General features: G+C 45.1%; 3 protein-coding genes across 3 annotated transcripts; 2 read left to right on the top strand and 1 right to left on the bottom strand.

The window, feature by feature from the left end:
- Window positions 1-135: 135 nt before the first annotated feature.
- LOC135393878 (PR domain zinc finger protein 15-like) lies at window positions 136-19,691 on the top strand. Its single transcript, XM_064624201.1, has 21 exons — window positions 136-473; window positions 1,036-1,286; window positions 3,390-3,603; window positions 3,694-3,833; window positions 5,430-5,652; window positions 6,100-6,248; window positions 6,312-6,542; window positions 8,688-8,799; window positions 8,870-9,054; window positions 9,135-9,227; window positions 10,248-10,418; window positions 11,255-11,446; window positions 12,244-12,495; window positions 12,562-12,777; window positions 12,843-13,015; window positions 13,944-14,154; window positions 14,229-14,408; window positions 15,042-15,369; window positions 16,268-16,575; window positions 17,868-18,099; window positions 19,530-19,691. The coding sequence occupies exons 1-21, from the start codon at window positions 449-451 to the stop codon at window positions 19,640-19,642; spliced, it is 3,999 nt and encodes a 1,332-aa protein (XP_064480271.1). The 5' UTR covers window positions 136-448; the 3' UTR covers window positions 19,643-19,691.
- Window positions 19,692-20,029: 338 nt separating this feature from the next.
- Window positions 20,030-23,371, bottom strand: LOC135393877 (elongation factor 1-delta-like). Its single transcript, XM_064624200.1, has 10 exons — window positions 23,291-23,371; window positions 22,879-22,994; window positions 22,479-22,556; window positions 21,365-21,458; window positions 21,151-21,266; window positions 20,667-20,747; window positions 20,538-20,601; window positions 20,355-20,480; window positions 20,175-20,287; window positions 20,030-20,102 (listed from the first exon to the last, which is right to left on the bottom strand). Exons 2-10 carry the CDS (start codon window positions 22,984-22,986, stop codon window positions 20,064-20,066), a joined length of 819 nt encoding a protein of 272 aa, XP_064480270.1. The 5' UTR covers window positions 22,987-22,994; window positions 23,291-23,371; the 3' UTR covers window positions 20,030-20,063.
- Window positions 23,372-23,561: 190 nt separating this feature from the next.
- Window positions 23,562-25,236, top strand: LOC135395282 (O-glucosyltransferase rumi homolog). The gene has a single exon (XM_064626516.1). It carries the CDS (start codon window positions 23,672-23,674, stop codon window positions 24,905-24,907), a length of 1,236 nt encoding a protein of 411 aa, XP_064482586.1. The 5' UTR covers window positions 23,562-23,671; the 3' UTR covers window positions 24,908-25,236.
- The last annotated feature ends 867 nt before the right edge of the window (window positions 25,237-26,103 follow it).

Raw genomic sequence — 26,103 nt, 5'->3', positions numbered from 1 at the left:
GTAGCTCGAGGTGCCACACACGATTGTTGTTGTGTTGTCGTAAATCAATTAAATCGCGCGCTATTACAAGTAGCACGCAACAAGAAATATCAAATGACACAGGAGAGAGCAGGGCGCAGGGCCACGTGATAATGCTTACGCATGCGTAGATCAAGGGAGATGGCTGCCATGTTCGGGTTTTCTGAGTTTTGTGCAATTTCCAAACATTTGGTGCATTGAAAGAATAGTATATTACACACATGTAATGTGCACGAGGCAATCAATAACAACGAGCAACTTTTTATTTCAAATATGGAATAACCCTTTATGTAATACGAATTGGAAGGCCACTTGTACCAGACGACATTGGAGACAAACGTCCAGTTGTTGTATTTATCATTTATCCTATCCGTGTATTACAAGCCACCACACGTAATATACTTGCATCTGTTAATATAGAAAGTAAGCGATGTCTGAATGGGAAACCGCCGATGGTAAGCACAATGTTTCCGCATAAGTACTACTCTCTTACTCCCCGTCTGTGATGATAATGCCGCCGCACCATTTCTCTTAACTGTGCCGCCTGGCAAAGGAAAATGTGGTTTTAAGTCCGTATTTATCCTGTTTTATCTCCATCGTATTTGCTTGTTTGATCCGGCCCCTCCCGGCGACAGGGATTTTATCGCACCATTCTGTATTTCTTCGCATTCACAATTCATCTTTTGGGTTTTTATTGGTATGTAACAGTGCCGAGCATCCTTTTTCTTTTGACAAACGTTTCACTTTTCACATTTTGTTTCGAATCGAAGGTATGAGAGCGAAAGCTCGTACCTGACGCTGTCCATTCTTTTGCACATATCACAGGGACCATTTCCACTGTTCAGTCCATGCAACGAAATTCATTTCACGTTCTATAATACAAAAAAAAAGTATCTACGTGAAGGTTCACTTGAGAACACACATGGAAGTGAACAGCGCATAGCACATTGGGCATTGTCCTGCTGACTTTGTCAAATAGTCCTGTTTTACAATTTGTTTTTTTTCTTGTTCACACAGAATGTAATGTTTGTGGAGAGAGTCATGCCACTGCAACGTGCCCCCTTCTGGGCCGCGCACAGAAAGTGGAAGACAACAGCGTACCATCGCGGGCTCGCTTGTCTCTTCCATGCAATCTTGCCCTAGAAGACACCACAGATGGCAGAACCCGTGTCGTTGCTCGTGAGGACATACCAGTTGGAATTCAGTTTGGGCCCGTAGAGGCTCCTCGATACAGGGCATTCAAAGGAGAACCACGCTTCAAGCTCAAGGTATACCGCCACAACATCAGTTGACAGACTTTCAAACGTAGAGATGCAACACTATGTGTGGGCATGTGCTGTCAACGTTTGTACCACTGTCAAAAGCACTCACATCCATACGTATGTATACTACAGAGCTGGATATTACGAAGCCTGATATGCAAGTTCAAGTGATTGATGTAAAAGAAACTCGGCTTGCACGATACAATACAGGGTAGCAGTTTAAAGGTCAATGAGGTGACTTTTAAAGTCACTCGAAATCCTGCCTCGTTTGTCAAGCTGTCCACTAGGAGTCGCCACAGAAAATACTTTTACTCGGCAGTATGTATAAACTCACGTTTATGCATCCCGCCCGTGCGGCTGATGACAGACACGTTGATTAAGGTGAAAGGTGTGTTTGTGGTGTGATTTGTTTTCATCTTGCACAGGAGGGAGGGTATTTGGATGGAGCCAGCAGTTCCGCAAACGTAAATATCGGCGAGCATGTTTTGCCCGGCGACTGTTTTTTATTGAAGTCTCATGAAAAATCCTGTGTCTTTAATTGGAATAGTGTGTTATGGCCATAGGCTTCCGAATTCGGGAAGAAAAATGCTGCCTTTGCTTGGCAATTTTTTTAGTGAAATTATGCAAATTAGCTTAATTAATGCGTGACACAAATGCAAACGGCCTTGCTCTGTGGCAAAGGTCTGTATGAGTTCCCAGTGCTAGTTCGTCATGCAAGATGAACACCAACATGCCTGGTTTTTCACCTTGATGTCTGTATGAGTGTCTTCCAAGTAGTTGCATAATTTTTCAAAGTAAAAGCTATTTTTAGGAATTTAGTTCCTAAAAATAGCTTAGGTTAAACCCCGATTTCTCCCCGAGTTCCAGTCACTATGAAATTCTCAAGTGACGTTTCCACTGAAGACGAACAAAGGTCATCACGTGTAGCACATGTAAGAATGGGTCACTTACGTTCCCAGTAATACACCCATGTGTGTTGGCACCGTCTATGCCTTCGGGGGTTAGTGTTGGGAGGTCACCTCAACCCCACCTCCCAAAAAAAAAGATTAGAAAAGGACCTAATATACAAGAGAAACTAAATCACCCGATAACACCTGAGGCCACAATTATCGCCCGATTTCTCCCCGAATTAGAGATTGAACAATAGCTCCCGATTTTTACCCCCCCCCCCCCCCCCCAATCTGAGAAAGGCATATAACCTGAAAAAGTCACTCCCTGTGAACACACACACACACACACACACACATATATATATATATATATATATATATATATATATATAGTTGAAATAAGTGGGAGACAGAAGACGAAAGTAGGGGAAGTAACAAAAAAGGGGTTTATTAAAACTTAAAAATCATAAAAGTTAGGGAGGATGTCTACGTTACGGCGGACGCTCCGCCTTCTCCGGGACAAAAGAGCTAAATGTGGCCACGAGGCTGATAAGGGGCTTGAGAATGACGTGGTCGGTTGGGGGAAATTCCCGCCACCTGGCGGTTGTCAATTGGGGAAATTCCAGAGCGTTTCTGTGTCAGGTCCAGGAGTGGGGTCATCGTCCTTGTGGGTCAGTGGGGACCTTGATCCACAAGGACGATGACCCCACTCCTGGACCTGACACAGAAACGCTCTGGAATTTCCCCAATTGACAACCGCCAGGTGGCGGGAATTTCCCCCAACCGACCACGTCATTCTCAAGCCCCTTATCAGCCTCGTGGCCACATTTAGCTCTTTTGTCCCGAAGAAGGCGGAGCTTCCGCCGTAACGTAGACATCCTCCCTAACTTTTATGATTTTTAAGTTTTAATAAACCCCTTTTTTGTTACTTCCCCTACTTTCGTCTTCTGTCTCCCACTTATTTCAACTATAATTATGTAGCCGTCCGATCCAACTCCAACTTTTCAAGATATATATATATATATATATATATATAAAAGAAAATTGAGGTTGAATAGTAAGTCCGCAGGTCTCTGCACTGCACCCACTTCGCATCCATAGTAGTTGGTAGTCATTGATAGTCCACCTTTTTTTTCCCAATCAATCCATAATCCTGAAAGGGAACGGTAACTGCAGGCTTGTTAGGCTCTTTACGGTAATACCATGGACCGCCTTTCAGATATTTCCGAAGAAGGGCCGCCCAACATGTCTGGATACATCGGACGAATACCAGTGCAACTGGATGTGCTTTGTGGAGCCTGCTGCAGACCCTGAATCTCAAAACCTGATCGCCTACCAACTGCAGCAGTATATCTTCTTCAGCGTGCAGAAGCCAATCCAATGTGGGGACGCCCTTCTGGTTGGATATGCTCCCCCTTATGGCCGCAAAATGGGTAGGCCACGTTTTGCACAAACGTTGTTGGTGGTTGGTGGACGTCGTTGTGGTTCTTTCTCAACCTCCTTTTATCCTCTCGTAATTTCAGCCGGACCGATGGACGAGCCCCCACCCGCGAATGTGGCACCCGCCCCAACTGCTCCGGACAGCTCCCTGCCTAAGCGAAAGAGGGGCCGTCCACCATGTGCAACCAGTCTCCCGAGGCCTTCGGTTATTGAGCAAGTAGAGGTACTGCACTTTTATATACTGGACCAGAATAGTGAATGACGCAAGTGTGTCATTTCTCGTACGTAGATGCCTTCAGGGTAATTCTTACTTTTTTCTCGTTGCATCCGCGTTGACACAACTGTAACCAGGGGTTTGTGCTGGGACTTCCGACTACCGTTGGAACGTTGCAGAGGACGTCGTCAAACACAGTTTAAATCACACATTGGGATTAAAGTTCTCACACATGCAATGTAACAGACAGTTGAGCCTTTCGTTGAAGTTCATTGGTCTCGGACCAAAAATGTAGACCTGGTTCCACAAAGTAATGAGACTTGCAGGATTGGAGTTACGGAGCTGGGTCTTCATTTGAAACCCTCTTCAAATTAACATATACACGCAGTTGTACCTTGTACACCCGGGTAACGGGATCAGGCACATTTAAAGGAACCACGAAAGCATTCCCGAAACATTGTAGTTCTCACTGTAGAATGGCTCTCAAGGAGGACTTTGACCTGAAATATATCCAATTTTTGCCATATAGCATTCAACGTGGGTGCGGTTCACACATAAAAAAGGGTGTCGAGATAAAAAAAAAAAGTAGCCTAGTTACAGTAACGAGTTACTTGTAATGAGTTACCCTCAACACCGGTTGTGGTCCCAATGTTGGGTTCATACTCTGCATGGTGAGCGGATTAGTGGCCAGGAATGCGCAACACATGCCTACAGAGGTTTTGAGGATCTCTCGAACAACAGCTTGAAAACCATCATCGTATCATTTCTGAAGCTGTTCACAACCACCAATCTTAAGTAATTGGAATTGAAGTGCTACTAATAGTCTATAATAGAATATGAGAAAGTAGAATGTTGATAATGAATTTCTTTAAAATATTGATTTTTTTTTTTTTTTGTGGAGTGTTGCGTGGTATGTTTTATTTCCAGTTAAACGGTAGTTGAACAGCCTAGTTTCAGAAGTGGGATGTTAACTCTAGATGGTCACTTTAAAATAGTACATCAACGCCATTGTCGTTGAGTTGGCGGTTGACATCAACACAAAATGAAAATGCGATACGGTTGCTGCACAAGTGTAATAGTGAATGAAAATAATTGGCACATGTTTTTTTGGGTATTCGAATGTCGCTCTCCTGGCCAGAGCTTCTGTCTTTTTTGTTTGTTTGTTTGCAACATTAATCTGCCTTCACTGCATTTTAGTGAACTTATACGCATTAATTGACACAAATGAAAAGTACTTAATCTAATAATTGACTGTTAGGTTAAACTGGTACTCGGAAGGGTTCTTCAACTCTGTGGTATTTTAGGTTGCTATACGAAGACCAACACGGAAGAGCTATGGCAAACGTGTTTGGAGCTTTCAAGACACGCGCGTATCTCTCTTGCAACTACAGTGGAGCAATGTAACCGCCTGCACGGGTCAACTTAGCAGGACGCAACTCGCTACAGGTTTCTGAAAACCGTAACTTCATTCCAGCTGCAGCTTGGAAAAATTAAGATGTAATCGAAGGGATTAAGAATTCCTCGCAGGGCACCTAATTACGGCTGTTTCCTGTTGCAGGGTTAGCTTTGTTGACTTATCATCCCGTGGGACTTCATATCTTTCAGCCTGATCAGCCCGAACAAACGACTTCATCCGTTGAGCTGGCCGGATCACCCGTTGCTGGAAGTGCTGGTGATGACGAGGCATGGAAGTGCTCTCAGTGCGGAAAGACGTTTTACGAAAGCGTAGCATTTGCGCGGCACCTGCAGGACCATTACCGGCCCGCCTATTTGAAGGAGCTGTCACGCAGGCACGGAGTCACTACAAGCCGCAGGCGTCATTCACGAGGTGAAGCGCGCTTGCTTTTCAGTGCACCTATTTCCAGTGTGAGATGGTACCCCTGTGCAAATAATTCAGCTTAGATTAACGGCGTTTTTAGTAATGCATTATCGGGACTACAGTGTCAATAAATTTTTTTTAAAGCTGGAGCTCACTCAAGTATGCAGTCGCTGACTAGTTTTTCTAGTTGATGATGATGATGATGATGGTTCAGATTTTTATGGCGCGTCGACAACTACGGTTGTAATGGTTTTCTAGTAGTCGCAGAATTGGTCCCAATTGGTATTGTCATCTACGCGTTAATCGGATAATTTTATGCGTAAATTGTGCATACTGAGGCAGCAAACCTTTTGGATGATGTTGAAATAGCTGATGCACCATATTTGAATGAGCTTCCGCAGCACATGAATGAGTAGAGTGACACTAGAGGACAGCAAGCATGTTTCTATGTTCCAGCTTTAAGAGGACCAAAGCAGGATGTCATCCAACGAAGTCGGAGCTCCGAAAAGGAAGATTCTCGTGCGAGTCCTCAGCATTACGAGAATGAGAAGGAGCCAACACATCTTCTAATTCAGCTGGAGGACGGGACCATACATAAAATCACGGTAGGCACACTTAACACGCCAGATGAGAACATTCGCCTCGTGACAGAAGATGCTTTGTTACAGTCATACCATTCGTCCACAAACCCCGGTTTGGACCCTACCCTCAGCCAGCAACCTGTTATCTCGAGCACAACCGGTGGATTGTCGCTCAGTACATCAGACCTTAGCAGCTCGGAGGGCAACAAAGGAAAGCATACTGCAGTTCGAAGGTCCGAGAAAAAATTTGAGGGTGTCATCCACAATGCAATCGAGGACAGCCACCAAGACACGCGTCAAGAATTAGTCATTGAAGAAGTGAGGCTTCTTTACGTTTTATTGCTACCTCAAACTTCAGCGTTGCAGAGGCCAATTCGAGATTTGCAACTGCGCACAGTTACATAACGCAATACATAATGCAGTCAAACGTCGATATAACGAAACATTATACGTACAACAAAATATTCGGTACAATGAAATAATTTGTGTTCCTTGCCGCAACTGGCAGCCATATTTTGTCAGTCTCGATACACCAAAATATTCGGTACAAGGAAAGAAATCGTGTTCCTTGAGAGTTTTTGTTATATGGAGGTTGGACTGTACACAATACAATACCTCCACAAGAGTGACGGTTTTGCATACACTTATATGTAGGGCCTGGCTACTGACAAAGAACAAGTGAACGTTATTTAACAATTCTTGACAAGTTCGTAGTGACTGAATGTAGCTACAAGATGACAGCTCGTGCTGCTCTGTATCATATTTTGGTCTCGTGCCACATGTGATTGTGCAATAGTTTCTATTAGGGCTGTGCGAGTAGCAAAATTTTCAAGTTCGAGTCAAGTTCGAGTAATACCAAATCACTATTTCGAGTAGAGAGTCGAGTTCGAGTAGTTGTCGTTCCATTAAATGATAGGTAATGTGTAGAAGCAGGAAGATAGAAAATTTCAAGATGCTTTAGTGCCGCTTTTTGGCCACCTTCCCCTTAATAATGTTCTTTTGTGCTACAGTTGACAAAAAAAAATGAAATGAATGGAGATTATAAGAGCTTTATAAAAAAAAATGTACCACCTAAGGACAACATTGCTAAATGAATATTACAACCGTAAAACATTTACAACTTATGGGTAGGAAAACTGGTCTTTCTACAACGTGCGGTTTAACACTTTCCTTACCGCCACAAAAATAGCCATATTTGGGTGGTTTTACAAATATATTTTTTGTGGCTGACAGTATCACTTCAAAATATGTTGCTATATGGGAAAATGTAGCCAAATCAATGCCCTATCTAATGATGTAAGTTTCATAAACAAAGCTACCCATGTATTTCCAAAATTGATTTTGGGACACCAAAAGATTGGTGCGAACAGCAGAAACGCTCATGAATATACGCCTGTATCTTGAACAAAAATATCAATCTACAAGTTCTAAAATGTAGAAACTAGCAGCAGAAACTAGCAGAACCGAAACAGACTCTGCCGTCGAATAAACGAAACTATGAAATGCGCTCCTCCCATGTCGGATACGCTTCCGGGCGCGCAACGCCTCCATGGCCAGCAGTAGCCAGTTGAAGCCGGTTTGCCATTCATAGCCAGTACTCAGTCTGTAGCCAAGTCGAGGTTAGCCGAAGCTAATAGTGAAAACAAGATGGCGGAACTGTGACAGGAATCACGGGATAGCCCGCCATAAGCACGGCTGCGAAAAACGAAAATCACACATATTCAAGCTAGGGCAAGCCGCCATCTTGACCCTGGGAACAAGGCCAACCGGAATTCGCACGTACGCTAGTAATGAATTACGCTGTAATTTGCAAATTTCTTAGTGAGGTTAGGTTAGGTCAGTACATATTACAAGCCCCCCCCCCTCCCCCCGCAGTTGTTCGAGACTGTGCTCACTTCCGTCTAAGCCTCGTACCCAGGGTTAGATCTGAGCGTGCCCTATCTTGGAAATGTGTACCACCCGCGAAAAACGCGTGTTTCCAAACGGTGGAATCGTTGTGACAGGTTATATCTTACATGTGATGGATTTTAATGTGGATCTAACGCGAGCTCGAAACGATATCGAGTACTCGAAAGTTGACGAGTCATCTTTTGTCGAGTCGAGTACGAGATCGACTCGACTTGAACTCGAAATTACGAGTACTCGCACAGCCCTAGTTTCTATACATTGGATAGTACAGTGTAGCAACCTCGAGGTGTCCATTTAAGACATTTGGTTTGCCTGCATTGATTACGCAGCCCACACATTTCTGATGTGTGCCCTAATGTACACACAGAAAATGTGATTCGCAATGGTTCTTTTTGTTTGTTAGCATATACTTTGGCTATTAGTAGTACACTACTAGAAAATTATGCTGAAGTATATAACGCATACATCAGCCGAGTGATGCAAGACAGACATTTCTGATGTTTTAGCATTTTCTGCAAAACGTAAATTGAGCAAAGGCAATTCTAATTCGTCCAGGATGAATGTGGTCAGGAATCTGACGTGGACATGGACGAGGACTACGACAGCTGCGAAAACGACTACGCGGTAACAACAGCTTCTGGCGAGGCGTCGTCTAGTTCAGAGAAAAGTATGACGCTTGTGCGCTGAAAAGTTGCACAAAATATTATCGGCGGTTGAGCTCCGGTCATCTTATGCAGACAAGGGTCACAAGAAGTTGGCAGGACACGGAGGAGCCCCGAAAGAGTTGCACGTCGCCATTGAAATGGTGACCAGTCTACCGTGCTCCGCTGCACAGCCTGCGGATTTGCCACCTGCACCCGGTCCCTCTATGCCTGTGCTGTCCATCAGTGAGGGCACAGGGGAAACCCTACACACTGGCACGGTAATAACTTTAATGTATAGCTCAAACTGAAGAAATGTGGCGTCCCGACGAACCCTCTTTTAAAACGCATCTGCATGCAGGCAAATCATCACACGTCTGATTCTTCCATGGAACCCACTGCATCGTTTGGCGCATCGCAGGGAAGCGAAGGTGACAGGGAGAACTTGCAAAAGGTACAGTAAAAACCTGTGGATAGCGATATCGCGTATAACGATATCCCTCGTAAAACGATGGTTCATGATTTTACCGTCAAAATAAACATTGTTTCTATGGGGAAACTACCCGCGTACGCTGTCTCGTGCGCGTAACCTCGCGGCGATTTTCACCGCGATAAGATACAGTACAATCTCGATTATACAAATGTCACGGGGTAGCGGAAAGAATTCGTGTCATCCGAAATTCGCATCAAAAGAATTAAACCCGCGAGTCGCGCGACAGTGTTCTAAAGCAAGCTTCTCCTAACGCACGCAGGCGCGAGGTGAAGCCGACTTGCGGAATGGTGACGTGTAGTGTTGCCAGAAGATATCCGATATGTTCCCTGATTCTCTCCACGAGTTCTGGTCGCTGTTTTCCCAAGCCAGTGCGATGTCACGCAGCTTCGCGTTTTTTCTGAGAATCTGTTTCTTTTTGTTTTGCTATACGCGGGGTGGCGCGCGACTTTTAGGGGATGCGCTATTTAGGTCAGCCCTCGTTTAACGATGTACCCCGTATAACGATGGAATTCGCGATTACCGTCAGTATCGTTATACGCGGGTTTCACTGTAATACACCACACACATGATGGTGTGGAAGGAATGCCTCTTGAACTGTATGCCCAGACTTTCCGCACATAACTCCTGTTGAGATCTCTGAAGAATTGTACATCAGAACTTTCACTCCAGTGTGCCTTTCAGTGTGTGTTCTGATGCCGTTTATGTCAAAGGTTAAGTACGGTTAGCGATGACATTGTGTGATGAAGTCATAATTTATACTGCTGAAATCCATGTTCATGATGGCTTATCATCGGGGTAGAGTAACAGGAATACTTTCGTTAGTGTTTACATTATCATCACAACCTCTGATTTTGATAACGTACCATTTCCATCACCATTATTATAGTTACCATTCCATGTTTTTCATCACCAGTGGCAAGTGTTGTATTTCTTTCTGCTTCTGTGTTGCTCAATTGAAGTCTAGATGTTGATCCTGAGCAGGTGGTGCCAGCAAAGTACTACAGAAGCGTTGAGCAAGCACGGCTCGACCGACCTAGGAAGTCGGGGAAATATCGGTGTGACTTGTGCGGAAAGGGTTTTAACCAAACTCTCTACCTCTTCAGACACATTCGAAAGCACACTGGGGAATTCACGTGCTTCAAGTGTCAAAAGGTACGTACATTAAGCCTGGAGCCTGAAGTTTTAGGGTTTAACCCGATTCTTCCCCGAATTTGCACCCCCGAATGGAAGGTTGCCTCTTTAGCGTGAAACCCGGTTTTTACCCGGCAAATCGCCTGAGACGTCTGCAGGAATGCACACTAACTTGTTTGGCAGCAAACACAGTTACATCACCATTTATATCGAACCAGTTCAGCTACTGTAAACGCATTTTTATTCGCGAGTATTTAATTTCGCGATTCCAGGTCTGTTTCCTTCTGCAGGATCAATCTCAAGCTGTGTTCGCGGAGGTCCATTTTTCGCGAGTTTTTCGCGGTGGCAAAATTCGCGAAAATTACTACATCGTGAATAAAAATACGTTTACAGTAGTTTCAGTAACTGAGCCCGATTTCTCCCCGAATTTAGCGTACTGGAAGTTTTTCCACCCGAACTTGCATGAATTTAGAGCGCATGTTTATTTACCCGATTTTCACTCCCGGAATTCAGAAAAAAATATTTCCCGAAAACTTCAGGCTCGAATTATGCCCTACCGCCAGCTATCAGTCTGGGTTGTATGAGATCGTCAAGAAAAATAATAACGAAAGAATGAAGCACAAAGTCAGAGTAACTATTTAATACGTGAGCTTTCGTGCAGAGCCTGCCCTTCTAGCCCTTGGTCTGAAGAAGGTTACTAAGTAACTAAGTAACTTAGAATAGTTACTGACTTCATGCTTCATTCTTTTGTTAATATTTTTGTTGACGACGTTTCATCAAGCTGGACTGTGTATTATTTTTTTACCTTCTTGTACGAGATCCTAAAGGGTAACTTGGTAAAAATTAACTGATCGTAGGTGTTTGCTCGGAAGGAGAACATGGTGAATCACACATGCGAAGCGATGAGCACCAGCCAGACAGAACCTGAGGAGTTTCCTTGCAGTGAATGTGGGAAAATATTTTCTTCGGACCGCCTCCTAAAACGGCACTGTGCGAAACACACGGGCCAGTACACCTGTACGGAATGTGGAAAGAGCTACTCAACTAAGGTACGTACATAGGGTGGAACTAGTGGGGGACGCATCCTGGTATCCGTACGGGATGCAGTGTAACTAGCAGCTCACAATCTGCACTTTGATAAGATCAAGGAAAACCTGGAAAGTTGAGAGATAAAGGTCCATTAACCCATTCGCTTCCAAAGACGGCGATCCGCCGCCCTCTGTGAAAGGGGCGAAGGCGGAAGATTCGCCGGCGATTCGCCGGCCTCCAGAGAAGCACTTGTTTCAAAAGTGAGCCAATAGATTGCGGCACTGTCAATGATCCCCCTCCGTATCCCTGATAAGGGGCGGGACAGCTCGCAAAGTTCCCTATAATTAGACCCTGATGTTTTAGGGTTAAACCCGATTTTTCCCCGAATTTGCACCCCGAATTGAGGTTCACCTATCTAGGGTTAAACCCGATTTCTACCTGCAAAACTGCACCTAGGCTAGGCACCTCAAGGCATCGACATACTAGTTCCTCACAAAATATGCGACTGCCCCTTACTTCTGGCACTCTGGATAAACGGTACAGTGAACGTTTATTCTAGAATAATGCCCAATTTCTCCCCGAACTCAGTCTGATGGTAATTTTTCTGCCCGAATTTGCATGAATTTTCGACATCAATTTATTGACCCGATTTCTACCCCCCGAATTTGGAAAAATATAAAACCCGAAAACTTCAGGGTCTACCTATAATTGTACCCTCTAGAGCTGGGCATTTGCTCGACCTAGTACAAAAATAACCGTTTCACGCTCTGTAGCACAGTACGCGTAAAATGCTTTATCACGAGTCGCCCCGTTTCAGGAAATTTTGGCTAACCACGCCTGTGTCAAGCATCCCCTGGTGGAGAGGTACAGCTGTGGCGTATGCGGCAAGGCCTTTACTCGACATACCTACCTCATGAAGCACCTGCCGATGCACACGGGCCAGCATTCGTGTCCCGTCTGCGGCAAATGGCTGCGCTCCTTGGATTCTCTCACCAACCATCTGCGTATGTGCACCCAAGTGCAGGACATTGAACGCAGCGGAAAGGCCACCTGTTCAAACTGCCATAAAGTAACGGATCCTCGCGGAATGCGCGATTCGCGGCGTTAATCGTCTCCGTTTTCGTTTTTTTCGTAGGAGTTCACAAACGCGGCTGATTTCCGGAGGCACCAGTACGAGCACACGCACGTGCACCGCTGCGACATGTGCGGGGGACGTTTTCGCAGTCTGGCAGCACTGGGGGCGCACGTGTGTCTGGGCCGTCCCGTCGAATGCGAGGGCTGCGGGGAAGTTTTCGACTCGGTGGCCAACCTCGACAGGCATAGGGCTTCCCACGGGGAACCGCAGTTCAAGGTATGCAACATCTACGGTGTTGATTCCTGCTGTCTTGCCAACAGTGTACACTCTCGTTTGTGCAGTGCGATTCTTGCGGAAAACAGTTCTTCAAGGAGGAGTCCCTAAGCAAGCACCCGTGTGTAAACGTCATCGACACCACCGATACTGGACGTAGAAAAGACTTGAGCCTTCTACCCCTCGTATGCGAAGTGTGTGGATCTACGTTTGCTTCTACCAGCAGCCTTAACGTCCACAGGTATTAACGTGGAACAATCTGTGTTCCATTATCAGAAATGCCGCACCTGGTTTTGTCTAGCAGTCAGCATGGCCATCTGGTGTCCAACTGCTAGGGTGGTGGCTAAAGAATGGCAGGATAGAATCCTTCGACTTTTCCTGTCCTTTTTAGCAGACTCGCCAGAAACACATTATTGCAGTTCACCTTTAAGTTTCCCCAGGATGTGCTCCAGTTGTTTCTGCTGTCCTCCTTATGTCTGTCCATATCTGTACACCACACAATCGACACCACACTAGTAATGCTGAATTTAAAAAAAAAGAGGAAAAGAATAATGCCGAGAAAAGAGAAGGCCAGAGTCCGTTTGAAACTCCTTTACAATGAGACTCAGGTGACCGTGAAAGAAATTCGTAGTAAAGGTCACTTCGTTAAAGAGGTGTTCTATGTCCCATGTCCTATGGGACTCTGACGGGACCGCGCAAAAAAATTCGTGTTGGTATTTTCATTAAAAAGGCGTTCGCTCTAAAGAAGTTTGACTGTACCATGCTGATCCTATCCTGCAGAACTGAGGATGTCACGCAGCTGCTGATGCCGCCAGTTGTGCTGGCGTTGCTGCAGTTGTCTTTTGTCGTGACCGTCTCTGCAATACTAGTATACGTCACACGTGCAATCAGTGTATCAATAATCAATGGAAATGCATCAGTATGCATCAATAATCAATGGAAATGCATCAATAATCATCTACTAGAATATGCTTCGCATTTTGATGTCACTGGGTTGATACTGAACAGCCACATTCATACTGCAACTAATTCTGAGTGTGTGTGCTGTAGCAGATGCCAGTTGGACTGTGCGTGACAATGTTGCAAAGGAGGGGTCAGTGAACAAACCCCTTTTAATCCAAGGGGAATATTGTCAGAGTGCATTTCAACATGTATTGTTTCCTTTTCAGAAATCTTCATGGTGAGAAACGCTTCCAGTGTGACACATGTGGCAAACGGTTCCACCGTAAGGATCTCCTTGTGGAACACCACGCAGTGCACGGGGACCCCACTTTTCCGTGCCCTACGTGCCACAAGTTGTTCAAAACCAAGAAGTCGCTGGACGTTCACACCATGATACACGAGGGGGTCAAGCGTTTTAAGTGTTCAGTCTGTGGCAAGGTCGGTAGTACTCCAAAATATTTCGAGCAGTTGTACTCACTGCATTTTGTTAAATTCTTTTTTTTCGTCCACAGGAGTTTTTTCAAAAGGGCAACTTACAAAAGCACGAGGAAACACACTTGAGCGACAGACGGCATCGGTGTTCCTTGTGCCAGAAGGTGTTCCTCACGCGGGAGTCATTCAACCGCCACGCCTTGGAACACACAAGGGGGAAAATATTCACATGCGGCACTTGCGGACGGTCCTTCGTAAAGGTTAGCAACTTGTCGTAATCATCGGCGGACATCTCCGTACGTGATTTTGAGAGAGCAAAACTCTTTCTCTCCCCTGTCCCCCACTCCTTCCTGCTGTCCTCTCTCCACCTGTCCACGTCTGCACGTCACTCATAGTCACAGTTGCTTCGTGGCGCTAACGCGGAATTAAAAAACAACAACAAGAAAGATATTCCGTAGCAGACGACAGGAAAACACGCCGACGGTGTTGTCTGCTAAGTCTCGTCTGCTACGGAATATCTTGTGGCTGTGTAGCAGGATATTCCACACCGTTAGCAGTGTACGTGAGGACACAATGTTGAACGCAGACGTTTTACCAGACGACAGGAAAACACGCCGACGGTGTCGTCTGCTACGGAATATCTTGTGGCTGTGTAGCAGGATATTCCACACAGTTAGCAGTGTACGTGAAGACACAACGTTGAGCGCATGTGACAGCAGAAAGCTATGACGCTTTTCGCATCTTCCGCTTCAGGGGGAAGGTTGCTGATGTGAATACACGGTACATGGCGTACCGACGCACGTCACGTTTCTAAAGTTGACGTTTCATCTCCGTATGGTTGTGCTTAGTGGTATTCATCAGTTCGGGTTGGTTAACTAAACGTCAATTTACAGGAGCACCAGCTTCGCAATCATCACCGCATGTTCCACACAAACCAGACTTACTCCTGCCAGTACTGCGGGTTATGCCTGAAGCTACGCCATTCCCTCAGGCGCCACTTACGCAAGAAACACCCAGAGCACGAGGCTCAGTGGCGCAATCCTACTGCACTTAATGCCATGCTAGCTACTAAACTAGGTGCGGAAGATGTCTCGGAAGAATACACGCAAGGAATTGACGCAAGTGCCTTGGACCAACAGCAGCAATTGGTGTTCGAGACCCAAACTGCGCAAGAGTCTCTTGAAGAGTCTTTAGTCACTACGAATATGCTCGGTGATCAGGGTGAGTAGCTGTTTTTGCGTAGCATATTAACACTAGGCTAGCTTTGATGTGCAGTAGGACACCTTGTGCTCCATCAGCATAAAAAGATGGGTACATGGGTGATGGGAAAAGCCAAGTGTACTCCCTAGAAATGCGCGACAATGCATCTGCTGGTTAACGAAATATTTCTTCTATAAGTAGACAAGTTCGTACAGGCTGCAGTCCAGGAAGTGACTAAACCTGACAACAAAACTGCTGCACATACACTGGATTGTTTATAATGGGACTACAAGGAAGGGTGTAGCTAGGATTTTTCCTTTTTTTTGGGCAGTGGTGGGACCCTTCCTAAGTCCTCCTTCCTAAGACTACTGTGATCATAAGTAGGCAGTGACTTTTTCTGGTTAAACCCGATTCCGCCTGGTTATTCCCCCGGAACTGACCTCCGACCAATTCGGGTTAAACTCGGTTTCTCCCCAAATTCCAGTCACTGAGATCCTCAAGTGACGTTTTCACTGAAGGCGAACAAAGGTCACCATGTGTACCACATGTAAGAATGGGTCACTTACGTTCCCAGAACTACACCCATGTATGTCAGCACTGTCTACTCCTTCAGGGATTAGTGCTGGTAGGTCACCAACCAAAGAAAAAAAAGCACTTGATACACAAGAGGAGAAACAAAAACACCAGATGACACCCAGAGGCACATTTATTGCCCTGATTTCTCCCCAAATAACAGATTTAAAAATAGCGCCCGATTTTTACCCCCTGAATCTTAGAAAGCATTTAACCAGAAAAAAGTCACTTCCTAATCATAAGCCTCCAGTATACCGTAGAGATGTAAGTCTGACAATTGGTTGCTTTCCTAGTTAGTCGAACCTCAACACCGGTACTGGGTAGTTATTTTCTGCTACCTTCCTAGGTGCCGAGGTCTTGCTTGAAGTGGAAGGATTCAGCAGCGAGGAACTACGAGAGGCCATTGCATCCGGACGGGCCCAGATCAAACAAGGACCAACACCAGATACAATCGAGATCTCCATGCCATACCATACAGAACAGAGCGAGGAGAATGGAGTCTCATCAGAGGAGGTTGCTTATGCGAGTGGAAGCACGGAGCTGAACGATGGCTCTTCGAAGGCAGTAGCAGACATATTGGGCGATCATGGAGCCACTATTAGTGCAATATCTCCCGTTGCTGAGCATTATGTTGTATCTAACAGCACCGACATTGTAAGTGGGCTCTTTTCATTCGGTATATGTGCAGCTAGTGGTGCCTGCATCGATCGCTTGTTGCAGAACTCAATTTAGTCACATAGGAGTCATCATGCTCATGGGATGCAATGTTGCAACAGCTGTAGCACCTTTAAACGAGCAGTCTAGAGGCCCATAATTTTGTTTCTGTTTTTGGTCAGTACGGAATGTTAGGCGGCCGAAAACAATTTTTCCACAATTAGTGCAACCATAGCGAGATTGGGACACCTGCAATAACTCCCCGAACCTCCCGTGCACGAAACACCCTCCTTCACCTTCACGATAGGCACGTGATGAGCGCCGCCACGCGCATCACTATGTGACGCAAGTGGTAAGGACGCTCCTCATCGGGCCTGGGATCACATTATCGAGGTGAGCAACATCGTGCAGGCCGGAGCGTCTGCTACCGCTTCAGAGACGCCATGCGTTCTCCGGCTACGTGATGTCCGAAACGGAGGGTTTGAAGGCTGTCCACGACACAACCACGATTTTTTGGGACGCAAGACACCATAGGAAGAACGAGTGGTGCAGCCCGAAATTAACTGCGCTTGTACAGCGAAAACCCCGTGCTTCCCGACAGTGTGCAGCCTGTCCGAACCTTTTTCACCGTGCAGTTGGTTCAGTGGCTAACAGGTGGCGCCACAATACTGCCACCATCGCTTGCTTTCTGCTACTGTGAATTCCGAGATTGCACAGAAGCCACGGATATATTACACTTGCGATCGTAATCTTATTTTCTCAGGCTGCATATATGCTTTGTTTTTTTTTAGAAAACGTGATATAAATAATATAAAGACAGAGTAGAAGTCAACAAGAAACAGCTCGCAATGTTCGTAGCAGACAGTTTTTCCTACGAACGAATGAGGGGCTCTCTACCACCAACGTCACAGTAGAGTGGGTGTGGTCTGCAGTTGGAGCGCTCCGGCCTGTCACCGCGGCAGCGATTTTCCAAATTAATTGCACCGTGGTGAAACAACTTCGGACAGAAATATTTCGTGGGAATGCTTTTCACATACTGCTTTACAAGATGACAGCAGTTTTTTGGCCATGTTAGATACCACTTTAATGCTCCTTATGCTCTTAATGTATAGTTGACATACTAGATTTCTTTTCCTTCTTATGTTGAACACAACTATAAATATGAGCAAGTATCATAATGCCTTCAGTGCAATGGGGAATACGTAGAAGGATGGAGGAATGTTTATAAAGTCCTTACGGGCTTCCATATTTAACGACAGAGGAATGACGCAAGCGTATCATTTGTACTGTAGGCACAAGGTGCAACAACGGAAGTGGGCACACTCCAAGGAGAGACCAAGTTTGTGACGCATTCCTTGTACGCCACTGAAGGTGGATGTGAGCGACAACAAACCGCTTCCCTCCAATGTCCCCAAACGATAGCCAGTGACGGAGAACAGTTTGTGATCACAGGGCAGGAAGTGCCCGAAGGAGCACACATCATTTATGGCGGAGAGGATCTCGAGCAGCATAGAGTGCCCCAAGGTATGCTGTTCTACATTCTGCATCTAAAATTACCATATTTGCTCGCGTATAAGACGCACACTTTTAACCCAAATACATTGCGCCAATGAAGGGGTGCGTGCAGTACGCGGGGGGTAACTTTGGAACCTATCACTTGAGGTACGCTTAAAGTAGCACAGAAGTAATTTTTAACACCCTGTTTTCTTCGTATAAAACTTAAGTAGGCCAATAATATGCACCATGCGAAGTAATTCACACCACAAAGTCATAATTATCGCAGAAATTGAATTTTAAGTACGCCGCAAAAAGCGACCGTGCGCAACGGCAGTGAAGGGCAGTACCAGCCTGTGATCTGCCTGGAACCTCGCGCTGACGCTATAGGGAGAACGCTCCCTGATTGGTCTAGAGAAATGTTGTCTGCTACTTCTCTGTCGTCTGCTACTCAGCTGTTCGGGGTTCTGAAAAGGCCTTTCTCCTGGCTCGGTAATGATTCGGCCGCTCCTTCTATCCCCAAATTCTCCGGGAGAACTGGCAAAACTGGTTTACGGCGGCAAAGGGACAAGGCGCTGAGCCCACTGACCGGCGAACCAGAACGAGTTCTCCTTATAACGTCATCGGTACAATGTCATGATACCTTCTCCTCCTCGTAATACCTGAAGTGGCGAGTTAAGGTGCGGACCCGTGTTTATGCGAGTTTTTTTCTGGGAAACTAATTGCACACATGAAAACCTTTAGTGCCATTCGGAAAAAATTACACACACACTTTCATCAAATGTCTTAATCTGAAAATGTTTTGGGAGGCCCTCTGTACTCCCGTTTTGTCGTTTTATTCCGATATTTCCGCTGCAATCTCCCCAGAATTGAACGGCGCGATTCTCCCGCAACAAATAGTCGTCTGTTCGATCAAGCGTCGACAAACTGCTCCTCTACGTTCGTCTCATTTGTCGTTCACTCTGGCGCGAAAAACGCTCATTTCCCTTTCACTGCGCGAAACGATCCGGCCGTGCTACTCAAGTTGGGGGGGTCCAATATGTGAGTAAATACAACGTACTTTCACTGTTTACTCGTGCAGTTAACACACTTTTTCTCAAACAAAACCAGCGCGTAGAGGAGGTGCGTTAATTACGTGAGAAAAAAAAAATTTATCCCGACATTCAACTACCTGTTTTATTCTCGAGCATTCGGGTCAGCATTCATGGCAGGCGTCTCATCATCATGCCGAAAAAATTCGTTATCGTAGGGTTTTCCAGCGATATCAAAAGACGTTGGGTACCGTACTGCAATGTTCCGCAGTCATGGCCACCTCACTTTTCCTGTTTTTTGTTAGATCATATTTCACGATCACCAGTCACTCAGTACATCACATCATAACTCGAGTGGAGTATGGTACGTCAATTAAGCGTTAACTCTGGGAGAAACATTTCTTGGTAACATTGCCATTATAACTGCAGGGGCTATACTGTTGGATGATGGGACAATCCTTCAACAAGAGGAGGAGTCAGGAGCACCTACAGATCTCTTGTTCTATGTACTCACAACGAGCGAGTCTCAGGAAGAAAGCTGAACAAAAACCCATCGAGCAAACATTGTATTAAAGAGATGTACCTATGTAAGTTGTGGTGCGGCACATACTTCTAGGGGAGAGAGCGATAAAGTGGAAAGTTCCAGAAGAGCAGCTAAATGTTACAGCAATCCCACATATATACATTGTAAAACACCGAATGTAGTGAACTTTATCCATGAAAGTAGCTGCTTCCCGTAGTAGTACTTTAGTGAATTGACATTGAGTAATGTGTATTTTTGTAGTACATCCTGGGTTGCTTTTGCAAGCATATTTCACCTACAGTTAGCCTGACAATAATCTTCTGCGATACAGCATGAAAGACCAAGCTATCAGCCTTTTGGGGGAAACACACGCATGCCGTGACGAGCAAGACTGAAGGCATCTCCATTAGTGTCAAAAACTCATTTTATTAAACCATAATTTAAATCTTGTTAAAGGCTGCAATGTCCACACTTTGAACCTATAAAAATTGAGGATGGTAAAATTAGGCCGTGAAAAAGAATAATGCTGTAAGCTGTAAAAGAGCACTCACAATGTCAATCCCTTCAATATGCTCCTGCAAGTCGTCGATGCCGACCTTATCGTCTTCAACGACGCACACAATCTGCAACTTGTTGATGCCGTACGCAAGAGGTACGAGCTTGGCTGTAAAATAATTTGTAACACGCATCAGTATTCGTCACTTTTACGAGCCTTCCGTAACCAATCTTACAAGCTCCCCACAAAAGTCCGTCCATTTCGAGGTTTCGCACTTGCTCCTCCATGGCTTTCATGTTGGTCTCATCGTCCCAGGGCTTGACGTCGAGAACTATGCTAGACTTGGCCACTACTTGAGGTTCTGCAAAAGCACGCGCCGTTGCATATGGTTTCTGACATTACCTCAAAGTCCGCTCACTTTTCGACTTTTTTTCGTGGTACGCTTTAAGTCTCTCCTCGCGCGCCTTGTCGGCTTCTTCATCCTGAACCAAGGTTAAAGAATTCAATGTGAAACGACAGACACCACCCAAGGGACGTCACAACAAACCTCCTCGGATCCAAAGAGGTCGACGTCGTCGTCGTCATCGGCTGCAGTGTCTTTCGCTGGCTTGTGGTTGACGACTTCCTTCTGTAAAATACATTCTCATTGAACTTTCACTTGCATTGTTGTCAATGACTAGCAAGTGTTTCAAAAGCAGATTTTTAGCTAGAAACCTGTACATGCAGAGGAAATATGCCAAGAAATTGAGGTATATGGGAAGGTTGTGCATTTCATGGAAAGGTGATGCTCTATCTGGGTGCACACAACCAAACTACAATGCTATGTGTGATGACACAGATGACAACTTTTACAGACTGTACAGAATGATAAAGGTTAAACTGCACTGTTACAAAAACAGAGTACTGAAACTGTGTTTGCATAAAACACACAACCATACAGCATGTTAAGAGACTTTGAAATTCAGTTTGCATTGGAAGACATTTTGAATACAAGATGAAAAAAAAGAAGAAGAAACCACAGAGATACATACTGCAGGGCAGATTAGTGCAGCCTTTACTACTGCTGGAGGGCATGTTGAACACTTCTTTTCCAACTCTCCTACACGGGTCTCAAGTTTCTTGAAGGCGTCTGTGAGATCCTGTACAGCTAAAAGAAAAATGGATGCTCTCTTGCACTGGCTCACCAAGAATTCTGGTCGTAGGTATACACAGATGTGTTTGTGGCATGAGACAGAGCCAACCAACCTTTCTTAAGTTCCACATTCTCTCGAAGGATATTCTGCAGGTTATTCTGAACCGCTCCCGCGGCAGCGGCGGAAGAGCTAGTCAACGTGTCACCCTGGAAGACATCCTAAGCAATGAACGGACATTCTTACGGGAAGTAAATGTGTTACAGCATCGTAGTTTGCGTTTATTAACGATTATTGCGGCACAAGCGTACTTGACCTGTGGAGGGATTACTTGTTAATCGGGGGGGACAAAACAGACATAAGTGCGACATCCTTTGGATGTCTTATATTTTAGTTCAATGCATCTGTGCATGCGTGCGCTTACAAGCATTACACAGGTGCCTTTCTCTACACAACAAAACAACAGAATCTCAAGGGTAGCAGCCACAGCATATTGTTAAATAATCTATCACATGCATATCAACAGCAGTTTCATAAATACCAGGTGTTGCGAGAGGCAGATGCAGAAAAAGAATTGGCAAAGGAAATGTGGATCTTACAATAACTATCCAGTTTTATTATGGAGTGTTCACTTAAACAAGCAAAGAAAACAGCATCGCAATAAGTAAGTGCAGGGAGGGAAGAATAATGGAAGCATGTCCAGGCAATGTGTCTGCAATGTCTGCGCATACAACGCATATTAGGTGCAGAGAAAAGTAAAGACAGTTCCCTCAAATTTTATACGGCACTTCTCAAATCTGTCAGCTGAGTAATTATTGAACTGGCATAATAAAGCACCCCACCTAATTAATTAACCGAGAGCCTCATAACGTACCAATTTTAACCAATTGAGTGCTGAAGTATGAACATTTTTCTTTGCAAGTGTTACGAATTTTCTGTCCACTTGAACGTATGCAGTTAAATCTTGCGCTTTTCGGTATTGTCAAGAAGCCACAAAAACTTGAAGCTCTCATTGCAGATCGAGAAGGTCCAGATTTTCGGCCATGCAATGAATCTTGTATTTTCTTCTCAAGCAGCGTGCAACAGGGGAGAGGGGGACACAAAATGTGTATGCAAGTTTCGGGTTTGTTTCACATCAAGAGCTGAGAACGACTACGGGTGTATCTACCTCCACACGTCAACAATGTTGAAATGCTCCAAACAGGGGAATAGGTGATGTGGCTACTCACTGACTGGAGGGAGTTTTTAATTTGTTGCCGAGCTTGAGCTATTTTATCGACTAGAGAACTTTGAGGAGCCGGCTTTGCCTAGGAAGGAGAAAGATTCCGTTGTTTTCCTCGCTGTCATGATCACGAGGTTCCACTCTCAAATGTTGGCATCCCTTTTTCCAAGCATTTTTGAAACACAGTACAAAACTGCATGACAGAACCTATTTTGGTACGCATGGCATCAAATGCAATAAAAATTAAATTAGGTTGCAGCCGCCCGCAGTAATAATGCTTCAACTCCCCAATGGAAATACTCCTGAACTGAGCCGTTGCTGAGAGTATTCAGACAGGAGGACAGTCCCATCTCTGCAACTCACCAAGGAAAATTGAAAGTGCAATCTATTGCATGGTCATTACGTACCTGTGACAGGTGAGCTCTGTTTAGGTATTTCTGGTAGTTTTCTTCTGCATCATCAAACTTGTACTTATCGAGCCAGACGGAATCGAGTGCCAGTGCTTGATGGGCCATTTTGAGCTCTAGAACAGCAGCGGCAGCCCATTAGTTCATAAAAGTACGATATGAATCACTAAAAGGCATTTATTTTTCTGCTGGGTGTGTCGAGGCATATTTGTGGTCTGCACCTTATATGCTATCAAGGCAGCATGACTCTATGCTGACTCTCAAATTTGTTTCACTCAGCAACTCAACACGCTTCAGGTGAAGTGGGGCCTTTTAGAGCAGCTCGTTATATTTATGTGACGTCGTAACACAAATAAAAGGGTCACCCAAATCGCACGATGTGTAAAATATCAAACTATTTGCGGGCGCTTACCCGTGAATATCCAGCCAAGACGACAACGTGCCGCTGAAAGGACTTTGTGACACCGCCGCTTGTTGGAGCAGCGAGCAGCGATGTTATCTGATGTTATCAAATGGGTAGTATAACAAAAATAAAAAATAAAAAATTAGTTCGTCCTAAAATGTCTCGTCGTGAAATACAGCTTATTGAATATTATATTGGGAGTGCCAAACCAAAAGTAATTAAAATCAACTTTGGATTGCGAGGAAAGGGCAGAGAGGAGGAGGGAAAAGACCGGCTGGTTTTCGAGAATTTTTTTTTTTTTTTTTCTTTACTGAGTGTGCGGTTTTGTTTCACTGTTTTGAGTGGGCCGGTGGTTGTTTTGCGGCTGAAACTGTGAAACAAAGATCAGAAATGAAGAAGACTATGGTCAACCTCGTTCTCTATTCTGTATCACTGCTTGAGCTCCAAAGTTTTTGCGTACTGGCTCACTGTACGCAAGAAGACAGCGAGCAAGGTATTTGTCAGACAGGCAGTGGTGAGAACAAGTACGCCGAGGCTGTCAACACACGCTGGACTGCATACTTAAACAAGGTTAATGAAAGTTTACATAAATACAAACCGTGCGACGAAGAAGATCGTCAGTGTGCCTGCCACGAAAAAGTGATCGAGAACGACTTGTCTCTGTGGGCGAAAAGTGGAATAACCGCTCAAATTTTTGAACGGGCTAAACCACGGGGCATTCACTACCAAATAATTGACCACAAGCTCTACCGTGGCGAGGAATGCATGTTTCCTTTCAGGTGTTCGGGCGTAGAGCATTTTCTGCTTCAGATTGTGGACAGACTACCGGATATGGAATTCGTCCTAAACACACGCGACTGGCCTCAGTCAAACAAACATTTCGAAGCGCTGCCCGTGTTTTCATTCAGCAAAACAAAGGACTACTCCGACATTATGTATCCTGCTTGGACTTTCTGGGCCGGAGGACCCGCTATTAGTTTGTACCCTACAGGTATAGGACGTTGGGACATACAGAGGGACCTCATCACCAGGACTGCCGACAAAAAATGGCCCTGGGACAACAAAAAACCCGTGGGTTTTTTTCGGGGTTCGCGCACTAGCGCAGAACGTGATCCGCTCATCTTACTGTCCCGCAGCAAGCCAGAGTTCGTGGATGCCCAATACACAAGAAACCAAGCCTGGAAATCTGACAAGGATACTCTAGGTGCACCCGCAGCTAAAGAAATCAGATTTGAAGATCACTGCGAGTTCAAGTATCTGTTCAACTTCCGAGGAGTCGCCGCCAGCTTCCGTCTGAAGCACCTGTTTCTGTGCAAATCGCTTGTGCTGCACGTGGGAGACGAATGGCTGGAATTCTTTTATCCCGCATTAATTCCGTGGGTGCATTACATACCAGTACGGACGGACTTGGAAGATGTGGAAGAGTTGTTAGAATTTGCGAAAGAAAACGATAAGGTGGCTCGTGAGATTGCGGAGCGGGGATACGACATGATATGGAAACATTTGAGAATGGAAGATGTTACGTGCTATTGGCTAAAATTGCTGGAGAAATATGCCAAGCTGCTCAGATATAAAGTCAAGCATGATAAGAGCTTAATACGGATCACTTCCAGCATGAAGGCCTGAATAGTAAGCGAGGAAGGCATACGAATTATGAAAACTGCTGGCCAAGCCTGCATAACTGAAACCTTTTGGATAAGGCACAATGCAGAAAATAATGGTCACTAACAAGCATAACTATGTGCCTCAACCAAGCAGTCCTATGACATCGAGGCGATAGCCTTCGGGTTGCTGACAGCTGAAGTGCTCTGGCAGGAGATTTAGCTGCGACTATTTTTTGCAAGTGAGCATTGAAGATGCTTATATTTCGTATTTGTATTGGTGATTACACATTCACGTCACAACTCACCGACTGCCTTAACCTGTTGCTATGTTGAATTAAAAAAAACTGGAGAGACTTAAATGTTTCTGTATCGAACAAAACCGTTCATAGTTTGTAGAGAGTACAAAAACACTCATGTACGTACAAGTATATAGTTACTATCCACGGTTTCGTGGTTACGTTGTAAAAGCTATATTTATCGTTGCCGACGTGTGTCTAGAGCTGAAGTAACGATAAAAAGGGAGCGCAGGAAAAATAAATAAATAAATAAATGGGGGATGTAGGGAGGGCGGTCTGGATAAATCGCAGCTCCCATATGACCCGTTTATTGAGTGTCTGCATGAGGTCACAGTGCCAATCATTCGACACCTCTGAAACCTCTCCATGAAAGACAGAATTAATGCCCAGGTTTGTACCCATTACAGCGTTTCTGGACGTCGAGTCTGGGACCGATACACCTCTCCAAATCCCAAATCATTGGAATTACTTTATAAGAGACTTATTTTTTGTTATTGCCAAATCTCATCATATCATTTTCATCCCGGATACTTAATGTATTGGGTTGTGACACCAACCCCAAGTTATGCTGGGTAACTGTAAAGGACACAATGGATGTCAGCCAGTTGCACACCCAGAAAAATAATTCGGAATGGCGCGGGAGCTTAATGTGGGGAAGAGGAGTCCACTATCGTTTTCCCTCTCCCAAATGCTCTACGATCTCTGGGAAAGGGGGGGTTATAGAACCCCCGAGGCTACGCTACTGACTGCTTTCACCTGCATTCCAAGTTTTACAGCAAAGGGAAAAAGTGGCACTATGAATGCCGAAATTGATCCGGTTGTGACGCAACGGCAGGACCCCTGAGGGAGCCGCGGCCCGCGGGGGAGCTCACGTGCTTACGAGAACCAATGGGAGTGGACGAGGCTCTCTCTCTTCTGACGT

Source organism: Ornithodoros turicata, chromosome 5, assembly GCF_037126465.1.
Source record: "Ornithodoros turicata isolate Travis chromosome 5, ASM3712646v1, whole genome shotgun sequence".
Taxonomy (NCBI): domain Eukaryota; kingdom Metazoa; phylum Arthropoda; class Arachnida; order Ixodida; family Argasidae; genus Ornithodoros; species Ornithodoros turicata.
This window is presented reverse-complemented; position numbering and strand designations above follow the sequence as displayed.